This window comes from Xyrauchen texanus, chromosome 44 (assembly GCF_025860055.1).
Source record: "Xyrauchen texanus isolate HMW12.3.18 chromosome 44, RBS_HiC_50CHRs, whole genome shotgun sequence".
NCBI lineage: Eukaryota > Metazoa > Chordata > Actinopteri > Cypriniformes > Catostomidae > Xyrauchen > Xyrauchen texanus.
In genome coordinates, this window is record NC_068319.1 from 16,243,566 (window position 1) to 16,259,692 (window position 16,127).

Genomic DNA, 16,127 nt, shown 5'->3' on the forward strand with positions numbered 1-16,127 from the left:
TGTTGACCTTGAAGGTGTTTCTGACTGCAGAACTGCTGCTCACTGGATGTTTTTTGTTTTCGGCACCATTCTGAGTAAATTCTAGAGACTGTTGAAAATCCCAGAAGATCAGCAGTTACAGAAATACTCAAACCAGCCCATCTGGCACCAACTATCATCCATCTGATTATCTAATCAGCCAATCGTGTGGCAGCAGAGCAATACATAAAATCATGCAGATACATGTCAGGAGCTTCATGTTCACATCACCCATCAGAATGCTGAAAAATGTGATCTCAGTGATTTGGACTGTGGCATGATTGTTGGTGTCAATAGCAACTCAGATGTGGCTTTGCTTTGGCGGAACTAGGGGGACCTACACAATATTAGGCAGGTGGTTTTAATGTTGTGGCGTATCGGTGTAAATATCTTTCCAACATTTATAACGTCTGACTTTGCCGTAGCAAATTGTCAAGACAGCTGTTCATTCTTTTTTTCTTTTTTCATATTAAATGTGTTATGTTGTAATCGTTGTCTTCATTGACATTCCTTCTCACTCATAACATTAACAGTACTATGCTGAGGGTTAAAAAAAAAAAAAAAAAAACATAGCCCCTAGGGATATACTCTTACACACAACCATTTTTTATCTTGTCTGCACACATGATTAAGTCAATGGTATCCAACTTGTTTTTTGTATATGGTTTTAGGACTTAAAATTAGAGCTACTGGTGCAAGGATGAGCCCAAACTTCTTATATCATCACAATCCCTTGTACCACCCTAAGTGGTTTTAACAACCTTTGCACATGAGGGAGATAATCCATATGCACACGCACTGATTCAGCTTTCCACATACAATATTATCTATTGATAACATGTGGCTGTATTATATTCAGGCTACAGTATAAAACACAAAAGGCATGTGAGCACCTTGTTCCATTCTGTAATTCCTTTCTTTGAGCCATCTATGGGTCTGACTACAACGTATTGCTGTTGCCAGGGTTTTGATGGCTCTTTTTGACATTAAAATAACAGTCTTTTTGAAAATCATCTTTTGGCAAATTTTCTAACACAGCTATTGGAGGGAGCAAAGCTTTGCAGCTCAATGGATATTTACAAAGGGAAGCTTTTACATGATTAAGACTTACATTAAGGTAATCCTCTCTTGACACAGTTTGTTCCGATGTTAGAACCCATTACTGCATGGAAAAGAAAGAGGGTACATATTGGCACCGACTAACTGTAATAGCACTGAATAACAAAAGTGATGCTGGGCTGCAAAAACATGTGCACGCTTGATTGAGTAGACACCTCAGGGAATGTTTGACACTATCAGATGAAAATTCATATTGTGTTCAACACAACCAGTAACTAACTAAATATATCAGTACTAGTAATGTAACTTAACTTTAAAGGTGCACTCAGTAACTTTTGTCTTTATGTCATTTTGGACTTACACTGACAGCTAGTGGCTTGGATGAGGCATAATTTTAAAGAAATAATTCTCAGTTTCAGATGACATTGTAGAAATGTAGTATTCACAGTCAGACATGATTACATGATAATCAATGAGTGAAAGTGTCAAATAACAGGACGGTTAGAATAAAACAGCTTTTATAAGATTACTGATATTACTGGAGTCTTCATTTTAATGTGAGAGCTCAAGATTTCCAACATATATTGCAAAATTATACTTCATGTTATGAAGTATAACATTTTATATTGCAAAATTATACCTCATTTTTAATGAGGAAAATATTACTGAGTTCACCTTTAATGACTTGAACACGTTTGCATCCATTACATCATTATTGATGGAAGATGGTGTGGATAGAAAATCATAAAAATCTAATGTTTAGCACAAGTCAGTTCAATGTAAGAGCTTGATCTTTTATGCAAATTAATAAAAACCGTATATAGCAAAATCCAGTGAAAATAAGAGTGGATATATAGGTGAAGTGTTTCATTTTTTGGGATGTTAAAATACTTTCTCCTATCCCTGCTAAATATGCAGACAACTTCAGAGTCATTTGTAGGTTGATTGTGGTACTAACAAGACATTGCAATACCAGCCCGAAACAACAACACTGATTTAACCAATAGTGTGAGTTTGAGGCGGGACTATCTGTTTGTCAGACCAATTAGAGATGGGGGGGAGTGTTTGCCATTATTTTTGCAGTTCGGTTTGGTGACACTTTAGTGACACAAAAATTCCACACTTCCAATCTATTTAAATAGAGTCTGAAATGCTGAAAACTTGTCAAAACCCCACAGTGTTCAATAAAACAAAGAAGGGTTAAAAGAATAGTTCACCCAAAAATAAATACGTTCTCGTCATTTACTCACCCTCATGCCATCCTAGATGTCTATGACTTTCTTTCATCTGCAGAACACAAACAAAGATTTTTAGAAGAATATCTCAGCTCTGTAGGTCCATACAATGCAAGTGAACGGTGACCAGACATTTGAAGCTCCAAATAAAGGCAGTATAAAAGTAATCCATATGACTCCAGTGGTTAATTCCATATTTTCAGAAGCAATATATGTGGGTGAGTAACAGAAAAATATCTAATTCCTTTTTACTATAAATCTCCACTTTCACTTTCACATTCTGTGAAAGTGAATGTGGAAATTTGTAGTAAAACAATATTTAAATATTGATTTGTTTCTCACCCAAAGTGATTGCATCACTGCAGAAGACATATATCATGCCACTGGAGTCAGATGGATTACTTTTATACTGTCTTTATTGGCTATTTGGAGCTTCCAAGGTCTGGTCACCATTCACTTGCATTGTGAGGACGAAAAGAGCTGAGATATTCTTCTAAAAATCTTTCATTTTTGGGTGAACTTAAGAAAACAGATTGCATTACAAAACCATGACTTAATCTAAGAACATCGAGCCAAGTTCTGGGCTGGGCAGGAGATGTGGGCTACATGGATGGGGCTTGGATGCAAAGCAGGGCCTTCACAGGCATGTGTTTGTCAAATAATTTCCAATTTCAGAATTCACCTCTGCCCAGAATTACTTAATATACTTTTGTGTGTTCACGTGTACACACACGTGTAACCCGCACAAGAAGAGACAGTCACAATGTAAGTCAAACTGCGTTTTATTGCAGGCAGACAAAAGTACAATCAAGGGGCAAATCCAGTGAAGTGTAGTCAAGGGGAGCGAGAGGTCGAAGCCGGGGAATCGGAGAATATAAAAGGGGCAAATCCAAAGAGAGAGGTCGTGGAAAGCGTAGGGTCAAAGCCGGGGTAATCATAATCAGCGAGACGGGACTAGTGGGAGCAAAAGACAGGGGAACAAGGGGAGCTGGCAAGCTAAGGGGTAAACGAGAGGAGTACTAAACTAGACGAGACTAGCGGGGGGGAAAAGAGACGGGAAACTAAACACAATATCCAACAAGCGGGAGATGTGCTGTGATATTTAAAGAGACGAGTGCAGGTGTAAACAATGAACAGGAGTGCAGATGACATAATGCAGGTGTACATAATGTTCTGACAATTGGGAGCGGGCATGTGAGCCCGAGGGGGGAGATAGTGTACTAGCAGGAGAGCTCGTAGGAGCAAAACGAGCGTGGAAGCTCGAGGAAGCAAAACGAGCGTGCGAGCTCGAGGGAGCAAAACGAGCGTGCGAGCTCGAGGGAGCAAAACGAGCGTGGAAGCTCGAGGGGGCGGAGCGAGGAAGCTGGGTTCGTGACAGTACTCCCCCCTCTATAACGGATGGCTCCTGACGGCCGCGCTCGGTTGCGAGGAGCGCGACCTCTGGGAAGTGGTGCTGGACGATCCCAACAAACAAAAAACAACCCTGAACAGACAACCCACAAAACACACAAACAAAATTGAGGGCAGTCCAAGGGGCACAGAGGGAAATGAGACAGTCCATGGGGTCAATGGGCAGTTTCAAGGCAAGGTCAGGGGCAACATAGCGGACAGGCGGGTGGTCGGGAGATCTAGGGGGCATCCAAATGGCAGAGACTGGGTCAGGGGGTCTGGAAGGCGACTGGAGGACAGGGACTGGGTCCGGGGGTCTGGAAGGTGACCACCGGACAGGAATAGGGTCCGGAGGCCAGGGAAGAGGCCACAGGACAGGAAGGGGGTCAGGAAGTCCGGGCTGAGCCGTGAAAGGCGGTGCCGTCAGAGGCGGCACTGTAGGCGGCTCTGGAGGTGGGGTTCTGGAAGGCTCTGGAGGTGGAGCCGAAGGAGGCTTTAGGGGCGAAGGCCTGGAGGGCTCTGGAGGTGGAGCCGAAGGAGGCTTTAGGGGCGAAGGCCTGGAAGGCTCAGGAGGTGGAGCCAATGGAGGTGGCGCCGTGGGAGGTCCCCGAGGCGACGACCTGGCAGGCTCTGTAGTCTCGGGGGGTAGAGCCGTAGGAGGCCCGAGAGGCGGAGCCATAGAAAGCTCTGGAGTCTTTGGGAGCAGAGCCGTGAGGGGCTCGGGAGGTGGAGCCGTGGGAGGCTCTGGAGGGGAAGCCGTAGGAGGCTCGGGAGGCGGAGCCGTAGGAGGCTCGGGAGGTGGAGCCGTAGGAGGCTCGAGAGGCGGAGCCCTAGGAAGCTCTGGAGTCTCTGGGAGTAGAGCCGTGAGAGGCTCGGGGAAAAAGGTCGTGGAAGACTCGAGAGGCTCTAGAGGTGGGGCCCTGGAAGGCTCGAGAGGCTCGAGGGGGGGAGCCATGAAAGACTCAAGAGACGGAGCCCCGAGAGGCTCGGGAGGAGGAGGAGCCCTGGAAGACTCGAGAGACGAAGCCCTGAGAGGCTTGGAAGGGGGTGGAGCCCTGAAAGACTCGAGAGGAGAAGCCCTGAGAGGCTTGAGGGGAGGAGGAGCCCTGAGAGACTCGAGAGGGGAAGCCCTGAGAGGCTTGAGAGGGGGAGGAGCACTGAGAGATTCGAGAGGTGAAGCTGTGAGAGGCTTGAGGGGTGGAGCCATGAAAGACTCGAGGGACAGAGCCCTGAGAGGCTCGAGGGGAGGAGGAGCCCTGAGAGACTTGAGAGGCGAAGCCGTGAGAGGCTTGAGGGGTGGAGCCATGAAAGACTCGAGGGACGGAGCCCTGAGAGGCTCGAGGGGAGGAGGAGCCCTGAAAGACTCGAGAGGGGAAGCCCTGAGAGTCTTGAGGGGGGGAGGAGCCCTGAGAGACTCGAGAGGTGAAGCCGTGAGAGGCTTGAGGGGTGGAGCCCTGAAAGACTCGAAAGGAGAAGCCCTGAGAGGCTTGGGAGGGGGAGCCCTGAAAGACTCGAGAGGAGAAGCCCTAAGAGGCTCGAGAGGAGGAGCCCTGGGAGGCTTGGGAGGAGGAGCCTTGGGAGGCTCGTGAGGCGGAGCCCTGGGAGGCTCGAGAGGAGGAGCCCTGGGAGGCTTGGGAGGAGGAGCCTTGAAAGACTCGGGAGGAGAAGCCCTGAGAGGCTTGAGAGGCGGAGCTCTGGGAGGCTCGAGAGACTTGAAAGGCAAAACCCTGGGGGGCTTGGGAGGTAGAGCTCTGGGAGGCTCAAGAGGAGGAGCCTTAGGAGGCTCGAGAGGAAGAGCCCTGGGAGGCTTGAGAGGAGGAGCCCTGGGAGGCTTGGGAGGAGGAGCCTTGGGAGGCTCGTGAGGCGGAGGCCGCGAGGGCTCTGAGGGGCGAGCAGAGGCTAGCAGAGCCGTGGAAGACTCTGAGGGTGGAGCAGAACCCGGCAGAGCCGTGGAAGACTCTGAGGGCGGAGCAGAAACCGGCAGAGCCGTGGAAGACTCTGAGGGCGGAGCAGAACCCGGCAGAGCCGTGGAAGACTCTGAGGGCGGAGCAGAGGTCGGTAGAGCTGTGGAAGACTCTGAGGGAACCTCTGCAGTCTTGAGCACAAGACGAGACTGGGGAGAAGGGGCCCTCTTCCTTCTCTTACGTCTTTGGCCAACAGGGGACGTGGCCATGGGGGTGGTCGAGGCTACAGGCGCTGGCTCTGGGGCAGTCGAGGCTACAGGTGCTGGCTCGCTGACCGTGGCAGACATGGGCGCTGGCTCGCCGGCCGTGGCAGGCATGGGCGCTGGCTCGTTGGCCGTGGCGGGCATGGGCGCTGGCTCGTTGGCCGTGGCGGGCATGGGCGCTGGCTCGTTGGCCGTGGCGGGCATGGGCGCTGGCTCTCTGGCCGTGGCAGGCATGGGCGTTGACTCGCTGGCCATGCCAGGCTTCAAGACTGGGGCTGTGACAGGCTTCGGGACTGGGGCCGTGTCAGGCTTCAAGACGGGGGCAGTGGTAGGCTTCAAGACGGGGGCCGTGGTAGGCTTCAAGGCGGGGGCCGTGGCAGGCTTCAAGAAGGGGGCCATGGTAGGCTTCAAGACGGGGGCCGTGGTAGGATTCGAGACGGGGGCCGTGGTAGGCTTCGAGACGGGGGCCATGGTGTGGAGCGCTGGTTCAGTGTCTGCCTCCCCCACAGTAAACGAGGAACCAGCGTACAGTAGGGCGAGGTCAATAAACTGAGCCAGGTTGAGAGAGCAGCGACCACCAGGCATGAATGATGAGGCTGGCTCATTCAGTCCATATTGAAAAATGTCTTTTAGAGCCACCTCATCAAAATTCACCTGGTTAGCCAGGGCACAAAAGTCAACCACATAAGCCTCCAAGGGTTGACTCCCTGGCCGTAAAACCAAGAGTTGTGCCGCTGGGTCCATAATGTTAAGGGCACGGTTTAAAGTTCTACAACCGCTGCCCTGTATAAACAACCCTTGGCAAGCGCCGAAGAGCCATCAAACCTCTCAGGGGTTGAAGGCTTACGGCACTCAGAAATGCACTGGAGGCATAAACGGGCTCAGGGGCAGACACAGGTGAAACAGGGTGACATAAATCAGACAAAGAACATACCTGCTGCCCCTGGGTCATGGCGCTCGGTCCTGCCTCCAAACTGTAGCTCCTCGTGCCGAATGTGACGTGCACCTCCGCTCTAGTGAGCTGCGCGAATCCTCAGCGCGGGGCATTGTGACTGTCTTCGGTAACGGTTGGTTATTTTGTAACCCGCACAAGAAGAGACAGTCACAATGTAAGTCAAACTGCGTTTTATTGCAGGCAGGCAAAAGTACAATCAAGGGGCAAATCCAGTGAAGAGTAGTCAAGGGGAGCGAGAGGTCGAAGCCGGGGAATTGGAGAATATAAAAGGGGCAAATCCAAAGAGAGAGGTCGTGGAAAGCGTAGGGTCAAAGCCGGAGTAATCAGAATCAGCGAGACGGGACTAGTGGGAGCAAAAGACAGGGGAACAAGGGGAGCTGGCAAGCTAAGGGGTAAACGAGAGGAGTACTAAACTAGACGAGACTAGCGGGGGCAAAGAGACGGGAAACTAAACACAATAACCAACAAGCGGGAGACGAATGTGCTGTGATATTTAAAGAGACGAGTGCAGGTGTAAACAATGACAAGCGATAGGGACGAGTGCAGGTGTATACAATGAACAGGAGTGCAGATGACGCGAGTGCAGGTGTACATAATGTTCTGACAATTGGGAGCGGGCATGTGAGCCCGAGGGGGGAGATAGTGTACGAGCAGGAGAGCTCGTAGGAGCAAAACGAGCGTGGAAACTCGAGGGAGCAAAACGAGCGTGCGAGCTCGAGGGAGCAAAACGAGCGTGGAAGCTCGAGGGGGCGGAGCGAGGGAGCGGGGTTCGTGACAACATGCATACAAAAATCGACATCTCTCTTTGAATCTATACCCACATAAATCTGTCTATTATAGGCTTGTCAGCACAGTTTAAAAGGTAAAGCAATTATGCAAAACAATTCACGAAACGACACAAATTGAAAAGATAATTATTGTAATTTGAACTACTTTTGAACTAGTTGATTTGAACAACATACACATCTCATAATTTCTGTGAGCCCTTGTGACTTCCCTTTGTGACAACTAGCCCCTCTCTCCCCTATACTGTGACATTTATGTTTCCTAAAAGTTATTCTTCATCCCATAAAAATGCATGACATACTCAAGATGGTCCCCTGAAACCATTGTCTGACATTATTGGTTATTAAATATTATTGTGCATTCTGATTCTGTTCTTCTCACAGCGGTTATCTGAGTAACTTTCTGTCAGCTCGAACCAGTCTGACCATTCTCCGTTGACCTCTCTCTCATCAACAAGGCATTTCCGTCTGCAGAACTGCCTGGATGTTTTTTGTTTTTGGCACCATTCTGAGTAAACTCTGGAGACTCAAAACAGCCCATCTGGCACCAACAATCATGCCCAGTCAAAATCACTGAGATCACATTTTTTCACCATTCTGAAGCTCTTGACCCATATCTGCATGATTTTATGCATTACACTGCTGCCACGTGATTGGCTGATTAGATAATCGCATTAATAAGTAGGTGTACAGATGTTCCTCATAAAGTGCTCAGTGAATGAATATACAATCATGTACACTCATATGAAATAAAGACGTCATATCAGTAGCCTAATACTTGATATGTATGGTTTTACTCTACATGGATGTAACTGTTCATAATTATCTAAAATAGTTCCAAATGAAGCCAAAGCATGATCAACCCATGTCAAAACAAATTCAAATTAGAGGACCAGAACTAACTGTTGTATAAAGGAACATACATACCCTATCTTATTGTATATTATATATAGTATGATTATAATTATATTAAGTTTAATACTATATTATTTTTTCATAGGGTGCAAATAGCCACACTGGGTAATGAATGCTATTTCCACCCTTTGCAAGTAGTCACTCCATAATATTAGACCACAGTAATGTAACATGTCATTTGACATTTTATTTATAATTTTATTTCCCATACAAATCTTTAAATACAAATCATTTGAATAGGATCATTAATTTTTCAGTCTTCGCTTACAGCACATTTTACAACACACATATCTGGTGCATGCAACTATGGCAAGCACAAACACACCTACAACAGAGAACAAAACAAAAAGCACATCTAAAGAATGGTAGGAGTACCATGGCATTTTGTAAGACTCAGAGTGTAGATGGGTGGCTCCCTTATTTCTGATCACATACTCGATCCAGAAGATGGCTGTGTCCAAAGGTCCCATCGGTTGATCCCTGTGCAGATTAGAGAGCTTTCCCATATTTGTCCTGTAGGAGGCATTACTGATCAGTTCCAGTAGTGTTTGTCCAAAAGTGTGACCATTCATCTCTGACAGCTTAAGGACTTTGCCCCCACCTTTCTCTTGAATGCGTAATAAGTTGTCAAATTGGTCAAAGAACAAAGGGATGCCCAGAACCGGTACTCCATGGTAAATTGCTTCTTGCACTCCATTGGTTCCTCCATGTGCAACAAAGGCTTTGATCTTGGAATGTCCCAAGAGGTCATTTTGCGGCATCCATTCCACTATAAGTGTGTTGTTGCCCACGGCGGATGGACGAGGTCCCAAATTTCTCCAGATGACTTTCTGGGGTAAACTCGCAAAAACGGCAGCAATTTTATTTGCCATGTCAATGGGTAGACTTTTAACGAGGGTCCCCAAAGACATAATAATAAATCCATGGTCCCCTGAGCTCTGCACAAAAGCCTCCAGATCTTCAGGAAGAGGCTTTGAAGGTTTGCATTGGAATCCACCAATGTAGACGACATTTGGCATGGTGGGCCTCGGGAACTCAAAGACAAAATCAACCCGCATGAGCCAAATATCAGCAGCTTGAATGAGGCTGACAATGTTCGTTTTTTCATCTAAGTACTTGTCTATCAGTGCATCATAATGTGGACCCGCCACAAATCGATCCTGGTAATAAGTGAAGCTGTGAAATAAAATGTTCTTAAGCCTTTGAGGAAAAGTCATTTTGTCTGTCTGGCCAGTGCCTGGTAAAGGTATGTAAGACATAGGAGATGGTGCAATAAGAAAATGTCCTTCACCACTGGTGGTCCAGCGTACATTGAGAACAAGAGGGAGTTTTAGGTAATGGGCTAAAACTACACCACCTGCAATGGCAGGATCAGTCAGCACCAAGTCGTACTGTGCTTCACGAAGTCTTTTCACAAGCATCTTATCCTCTAAGATGGCTGACACCATATTACATGCAATATAATGTGCTGTTGATAGCATTGAGAACAAATCAGCCTGAAGCTTCAAGAATGACAATCCAGAAGACTCGCCTCGCTCTATCTCCATTGTTAGCGATAAATACTCGTCAAAAAAGTCCTCAAATTCATTAACTAGATCGGGGATGGTGATGGAAGTGTACAGAGGGGAGTTTTCCGTGATGTACCAGCTGGATTTGGGTCGTATCACGGTGAGGCTGTGGCCCCTGGAGTGCAGCTCTTCTATCAGAACTTTCATATTGACCCAGTGGCTTCCATCAACAGGATACACAAGAACTTTACCTCCGCTGCAACTCAGGGTGAAAATAGACAAACCCATAAATAATCCAACAATGGTGAAATATATCTGCTTGGAAAATGTCATCATTGTACCTAAAAAAATAAATACAAATTGGGTAAACTTGTGGACCTGAATAAAACTATGTTCCCACATGAAGCACATTTTAGGTTACCTGACAAAACACGTTTCACAGTGTACTAAACACTGGAAAAAGCTGCATGTGGGAACATCTCAATTAACAGGTTTGTTTCATTGATGTCTGAGTCAAACTGATAATATATGGTTACACCAATAAAGCTAAAGTTAAAGGTTGGGTCAGGTTCCTAAACAATTCCTTTAGCTAACAATTTCAGGTTTTTGTAGTTTTACTTTAGATGTGTTTTGAACCCTTGTATATTCAAAATCACAGAAATCAGGGTTTTAAACTCTTTTAGGCATGTCCCACATTTAAGTAACATGTGCAAACATTGTGAACCTCACATACAACTTTTAAATTAGCTACAATTATTTTAACCTCCTGGAATTGACAACGAACATTTTCTGAAGGTTAATCACCTCCTTTCACGTACAGTTTGTTGAAAAAGTAATACAAATTGACTTTGACCATATGAAATGACTGATTTTTAAGAGTTGTGCCAACATACAACATGCTAATTCAATGGACTCTTGCTATTACTATTTACAAATGTTTTAAACCAATCATTACCACACAAAAATTATAATCTACTCAGCAAGCTAACCCAACAAAATAGTTGATGATTAAAAAACAACCTCTTACTTAATTGTTCAAGACCACCACTTGCCAAGAAATTCCAGTTCTCCATTCATCTGAGCCACTGAGTTCAAATTTCAGCCTTTGTAATGTCCATTTCAATCATTAACATTAAAATCAATAATTAACAGGCAAAACATTATCATGGCTAACATGCATGGCAGAAATACATTATGTAAGACATCATGGGCCTTATTTTAAGAGCGCTATTGCACTAAGCGTGGCGCAATACCATAAATCATGCACACAAAGTCAAAGGGCAGGGCCATGAATATTCTGTATTTTCCTGCAAGTATGCGGTAAGTCTAGGCACTGGTGAGTTTGGTGAAATTGCATATGAAAAGCATTAATAGGTTGGGTCAAGGGCAATTTATTTCTGATGTTCTTCTCTGGTTGTTCCACCATCTGCGTCCTATTATATTGTCCATTCCCCAAGCACCAGCAATATACTGTAAACATAGAGAGCACATTTATAAGAAGTTGGTTGTGTAAATGGACTGTACGCAATGAATTAGAAGAATAGTAATATGCACTTATGTTCTTTTGAGCATTAACAAATTTAAATGATAAATGTCAGGCATATTTCTATGACAGTGACACAGTCCTTTAAAAGCAAGGGAAATGTGTTTCTGGTCAGGATTTGGATTTACGCACCGTTAAATTATAGAGAATGTGAGCATTATTAATTATTTTCATCTACTGACGCACAATTCATGACTATATTAACAGTAACTGTATCGGATAGCACTTCCCTTTACAAGTGTGATTTCAAATTACACTTCAAACTAAATGAAAATATAATCAAAATAACGAAGTGGTGAAAAGAAAATTCATACCAATCCACACTTTTTACTCTTCCAACTTCTTCCATCGGCACTTTTTGCAGTGACTTAAACATCACTGTAATACAACAGGTGGAAAAATACCAATACAAATGAGATTATTAATACATTTGTAAATACAAAGATGGTAATAACTGAAAACTAAAGCATAACCTAAAGATCTCATAAATATATATTTTATAAAACGGCTACAACAGTGATCGTCATGGATATAATTTGAAGTTCCAATTTATTTTCAGAGTTTGGACAAGAACTTTATTACAACCCACTAGTGGATTCTCCAAACTGCAAATGCAGGAACTGAGTTTAGACTTTGCATTGAAAACAGACCTGCTTTTGGAACGTTGAAGCGCAATGACCTATTTCTTAGGAAAATAACAAATTGCGCTTCACGCAACTTCATTTACATACAATACATCCACAGTTTGCACGCATACACCCACAAATAGCACAAACAATTTTTGGGATTATGTGCCATCTGCCTGCCGATGTGAATTTGCATATGCTCATTTTCCCCACTGTGAAAGCAAGTAATGTCAATCATCCTTATTCAGTATAACCAAAAGCTAATTTGGCATGCATGCAATACATAAAGATGTCCAGAGACATACATTGGGAACTGTACATACACTCACACATAGTTCCATGCACACAGCACACACTTAACATGAGACAGGATTGATACTGATTGTTTCTTTTGGCAGGAAATATCACAACCCAAATTGTGAACCAAAGTTAAAGAATAGAAGTATATGGAAATATATAAAGAAAAAGATGAATTGAAAGTGAATGGTGACTCAGGCTGTCATTCTGCATATCTTCTTTTGTGTTTCAGAAAATAGAAAGTCATACAGGTTTGGAATAACATGAAGGTGAGTAAATGATGGTTTGATGAGTGAACTGTCCCTTTAAGATATAGTAAGTTAATATATATATATATTCTTTACTTGTCTAGACTATTTTTTAAAGGACACAAACTGTATTTCTGAAAAATGAGTAAGCACACTGCCTCCAAAATCCATGAAAATAAAATGCTCACACAAAGAATCTGCAAAGCAAATTTAATAGGTCACCAAGAAGAATCATTTTACAAAGAAGGGATACAGAATATTACAAGGCTATTTTGTAGGTGTCTTTTCACAACCCAACCTAGAAATTGTGTTCTGCACAGATTCCTTGACATGGATTAAGGTAATGCAAAAAGATATCAAACTTATTCAATATGAAGGTTCATGTTGAGCCACGTTTTGTCCTTTTGTTTTCAAAGAAAGCTTGTTCTCCTCCTAATCACTCCCAGTATCATCTACAGCCAAATACAATTTCAAGTACAGCACCATGGTTTAAAGTACATGATTTTACACAATGTTTCTGTGTAAAAGGCATGCAATACTAACCATAAAGCTGAACTCTTTCTCTGCAGGTTCTCACTATTCTCCTCTTTCTGCATTAAGACAATGACAGGGAACGGTCCAAGCAGCCAGAGGCAGGAACAGTGTTTATATAATCTTGATCTCATCTCCAGTCTGCTATTGAAAAGTCTTGAGATCATAAATACCCTTCTAAAACAGAATTTCCATGAAAGATCAGCTCGTGATTTAAAAAAAAAAAAAAAAAAAAGGTTTTTATCTATGTCAATCTAGTTTATTAAATACATGAGGATGATTACAGCGGTTTTACTCATGCTTAACTGGATGATTTCACTCTTGGAATAAAGCCAAGACAAGCTCTTCTTGGGACAGAGCCATGGCATGTCCATCAAAAACATACGCAAAACAAACACTTAAAGTGACAGTTCACCTAAAAATAAAAATTCTCTCATCGTTTATTCACCCTCATGCCATCCCAGATGTGTATGACCTTATTTCTTCAGCAGAAGAATATTTCAGCTCTGTTGGTCCTTCTAATGGAAGTGAATGGTGGCCAGCATATAAAGCATATAAAGGAAGCATAAAAGTAATCCATAATACTCCAGTGGTTTAATCCATGTCTTTTAAAGTGATATGAAGGTGTGAGTGAGAAACAGATCACTTTTTAAGTCATCGTTTTTGCCATAAATTCTCCTCTCTGCCCAATTGGTGGCGATATGCATGAAGAATTCAAATTGCCAAAAACAAGAAGAATGAGAAAGTGAAAGTGGAGATTTATGGTAAAACAAATATTACTTAAATCTTGGCCTGTTTCTCAACCACACCTATCATAACACTTTAAAAGACATGGATTAAACCACTGGAGTTTTATGGATTATGTTTATGCTGCTTTTATGTGCTATTTGGACCTTCAAAGTTCTGGCCACCATTCACATGCATTGAATGCACATACAGAACTGAAATATTCTTCTAAATATCTTTGTGTTCAGCAGAAGAAATAAATTCGTACAAAATCTGGGATGGGATGAGGGTGAGTACATTTAGATTTTTGGGTTCACAATCCCTTTAAAAGAAGGAAAATATCTAGTAATTGTAATCCACTTTTCTTTTACAAATATGTTTATCAAACATTGACATTTTCTGAAAATGGATGAATGTGTGTGACTTATGGATGTTTGGCTGTTTTTGTACTTAAAGGGACAATTCACACAAAAATGTACATTCTGTCATCATTTACGTACCCTCGTGTTGTTCCAAACATGTATTACTCTCTGTCTTCCATGGACACAAAAGAAGATGTTAGACAGAATGACAGCCTAAGTCACTATTGACTTTTATTGTATGGAAAAAAGATCAATGCAAATGAACGGTGACTTTACAAAGGAGATATAATGACAAATCACCCCATTTGATTACCATTATTTTCTGAACTGCACTCAAATGTGAGAATAAATGTTGCTACAATAATTTCATAAATCAAATGTGAGTTGCGGCACTGTTTGTAAATGATGCCATCTGTTGGATTTACAATGGAGGTGTAATGAATGTGTAATGAGTTATGTTGTGTTTGATGTTCAGAATATTCAAATGATAATGAATAGTATTCCAAAGTATTTGATTAACCAGATGTATTGTAATCAAAATACAAATGTTTTTATTTATAATAGGCAGGCCAAGAAGAAATCTGAGCATCCAGAAAAAAAGTTTTATGCATTCCCCACCACTTGTGTAATGAACATGTTTGTTTATTACATATTTTTTACTAATTTCATGATGATTTCAGCTTCCAATAAGAGTATTTACTTTCAGCATTTAATACATTTTACTCTGTTTAAATACCTTCCGCAGAATTCTGCAGATTTTCCCTCAAAATCAACACAGAAAAAGTGAAAAATGTCCACAGATTTCATCTGGGCCTGCTTATAGGCTATACCCCAAACTCATGCCATTGATCGAGCAATGTTGCTGTGCCGGGCTGGATGGGCTGCTCAGGGGCGGATATGGTGGAAAATGCCACCCTAAGAAAACCCCATCTGCCACCCCAACATAAGTATCCAAATGTATATTATATTATAATATATTAAGTATATTATAGTTGATGTTGACATTGTGTAGGGGTTTATTCATGCCAAACTGCCTAAACTCGCACAGAACGCACAAATGACTACAGACCCTTAGCATATTGATTACAGCAGCGACCAATCCCGTGATTGCTTACAGCAGCAGCAGCGGCCAATCACATCATATAATATTAGCTAAAGCACATAACTGGTAATCAGAACATACAGTATACAATGTTTTGGTGGTGGCGTTGTGGGCTAAAGCACAGAACTGGTAATCAGAAGGTTGCTGGTTCGATCCCCACAGCCACAACCATTGTGTCTTTGAGCAAGGCACTTAACTCCAGGTTGCTCGGGGCAAGTGCTCCTGTAATAAGTGCACTGTAAGTCGCTTTGAATAAAAGCATCTGTCCAAAGCATAAATGTATGTATGTGTTTGGGTTCTCATGGTTTGATGAGCTTATTTCCTCAACAACAATGACCACATGCATCGCTGACAGTTATGGGTTGAGACGGGTGAGACGTCAGGTGTATAATCCAGATTAAACATCTCCAGATCTTGAGTAGGAGTTTCTATTTCATCTTTGTGTGTTTCAACTGGCGATGTGTTTTTTTTAATGTTATAATTAGTGTTCATTGCAGCTGTCATCAGTGTCATTTAGTGTCTGCATTTTTTCCAAATCTCGCGCTCTTAACCGTGTCCCCCACTGTGATTGCCTTCTTGGCCATATTGTTTGTGTGTGCGCTCTCAGGTGTGTATGTGGTATGCAGGTGCTGATTGTTGATGGGGTGCACTGGTGCGTAGT

General features: G+C 43.2%; 1 protein-coding gene and 1 long non-coding RNA gene across 2 annotated transcripts; both read right to left on the reverse strand.

Annotated features, from left to right (window-relative positions):
• Positions 1 to 8,733: 8,733 nt before the first annotated feature.
• On the reverse strand, positions 8,734 to 11,090 carry ugt5d1 (UDP glucuronosyltransferase 5 family, polypeptide D1). Its single transcript, XM_052117424.1, has 2 exons — positions 11,059 to 11,090; positions 8,734 to 10,372 (listed from the first exon to the last, which is right to left on the reverse strand). Exon 2 carries the CDS (start codon positions 10,365 to 10,367, stop codon positions 8,769 to 8,771), a length of 1,599 nt encoding a protein of 532 aa, XP_051973384.1. The 5' UTR covers positions 10,368 to 10,372; positions 11,059 to 11,090; the 3' UTR covers positions 8,734 to 8,768.
• Positions 11,091 to 11,349: 259 nt separating this feature from the next.
• Positions 11,350 to 13,356, reverse strand: LOC127636737 (uncharacterized). The gene is made up of 3 exons (XR_007969634.1): positions 13,289 to 13,356; positions 11,889 to 11,952; positions 11,350 to 11,501 (listed from the first exon to the last, which is right to left on the reverse strand). It is a non-coding gene; the product is annotated as an uncharacterized LOC127636737 (long non-coding RNA).
• Between the last annotated feature and the right edge of the window lie 2,771 nt (positions 13,357 to 16,127).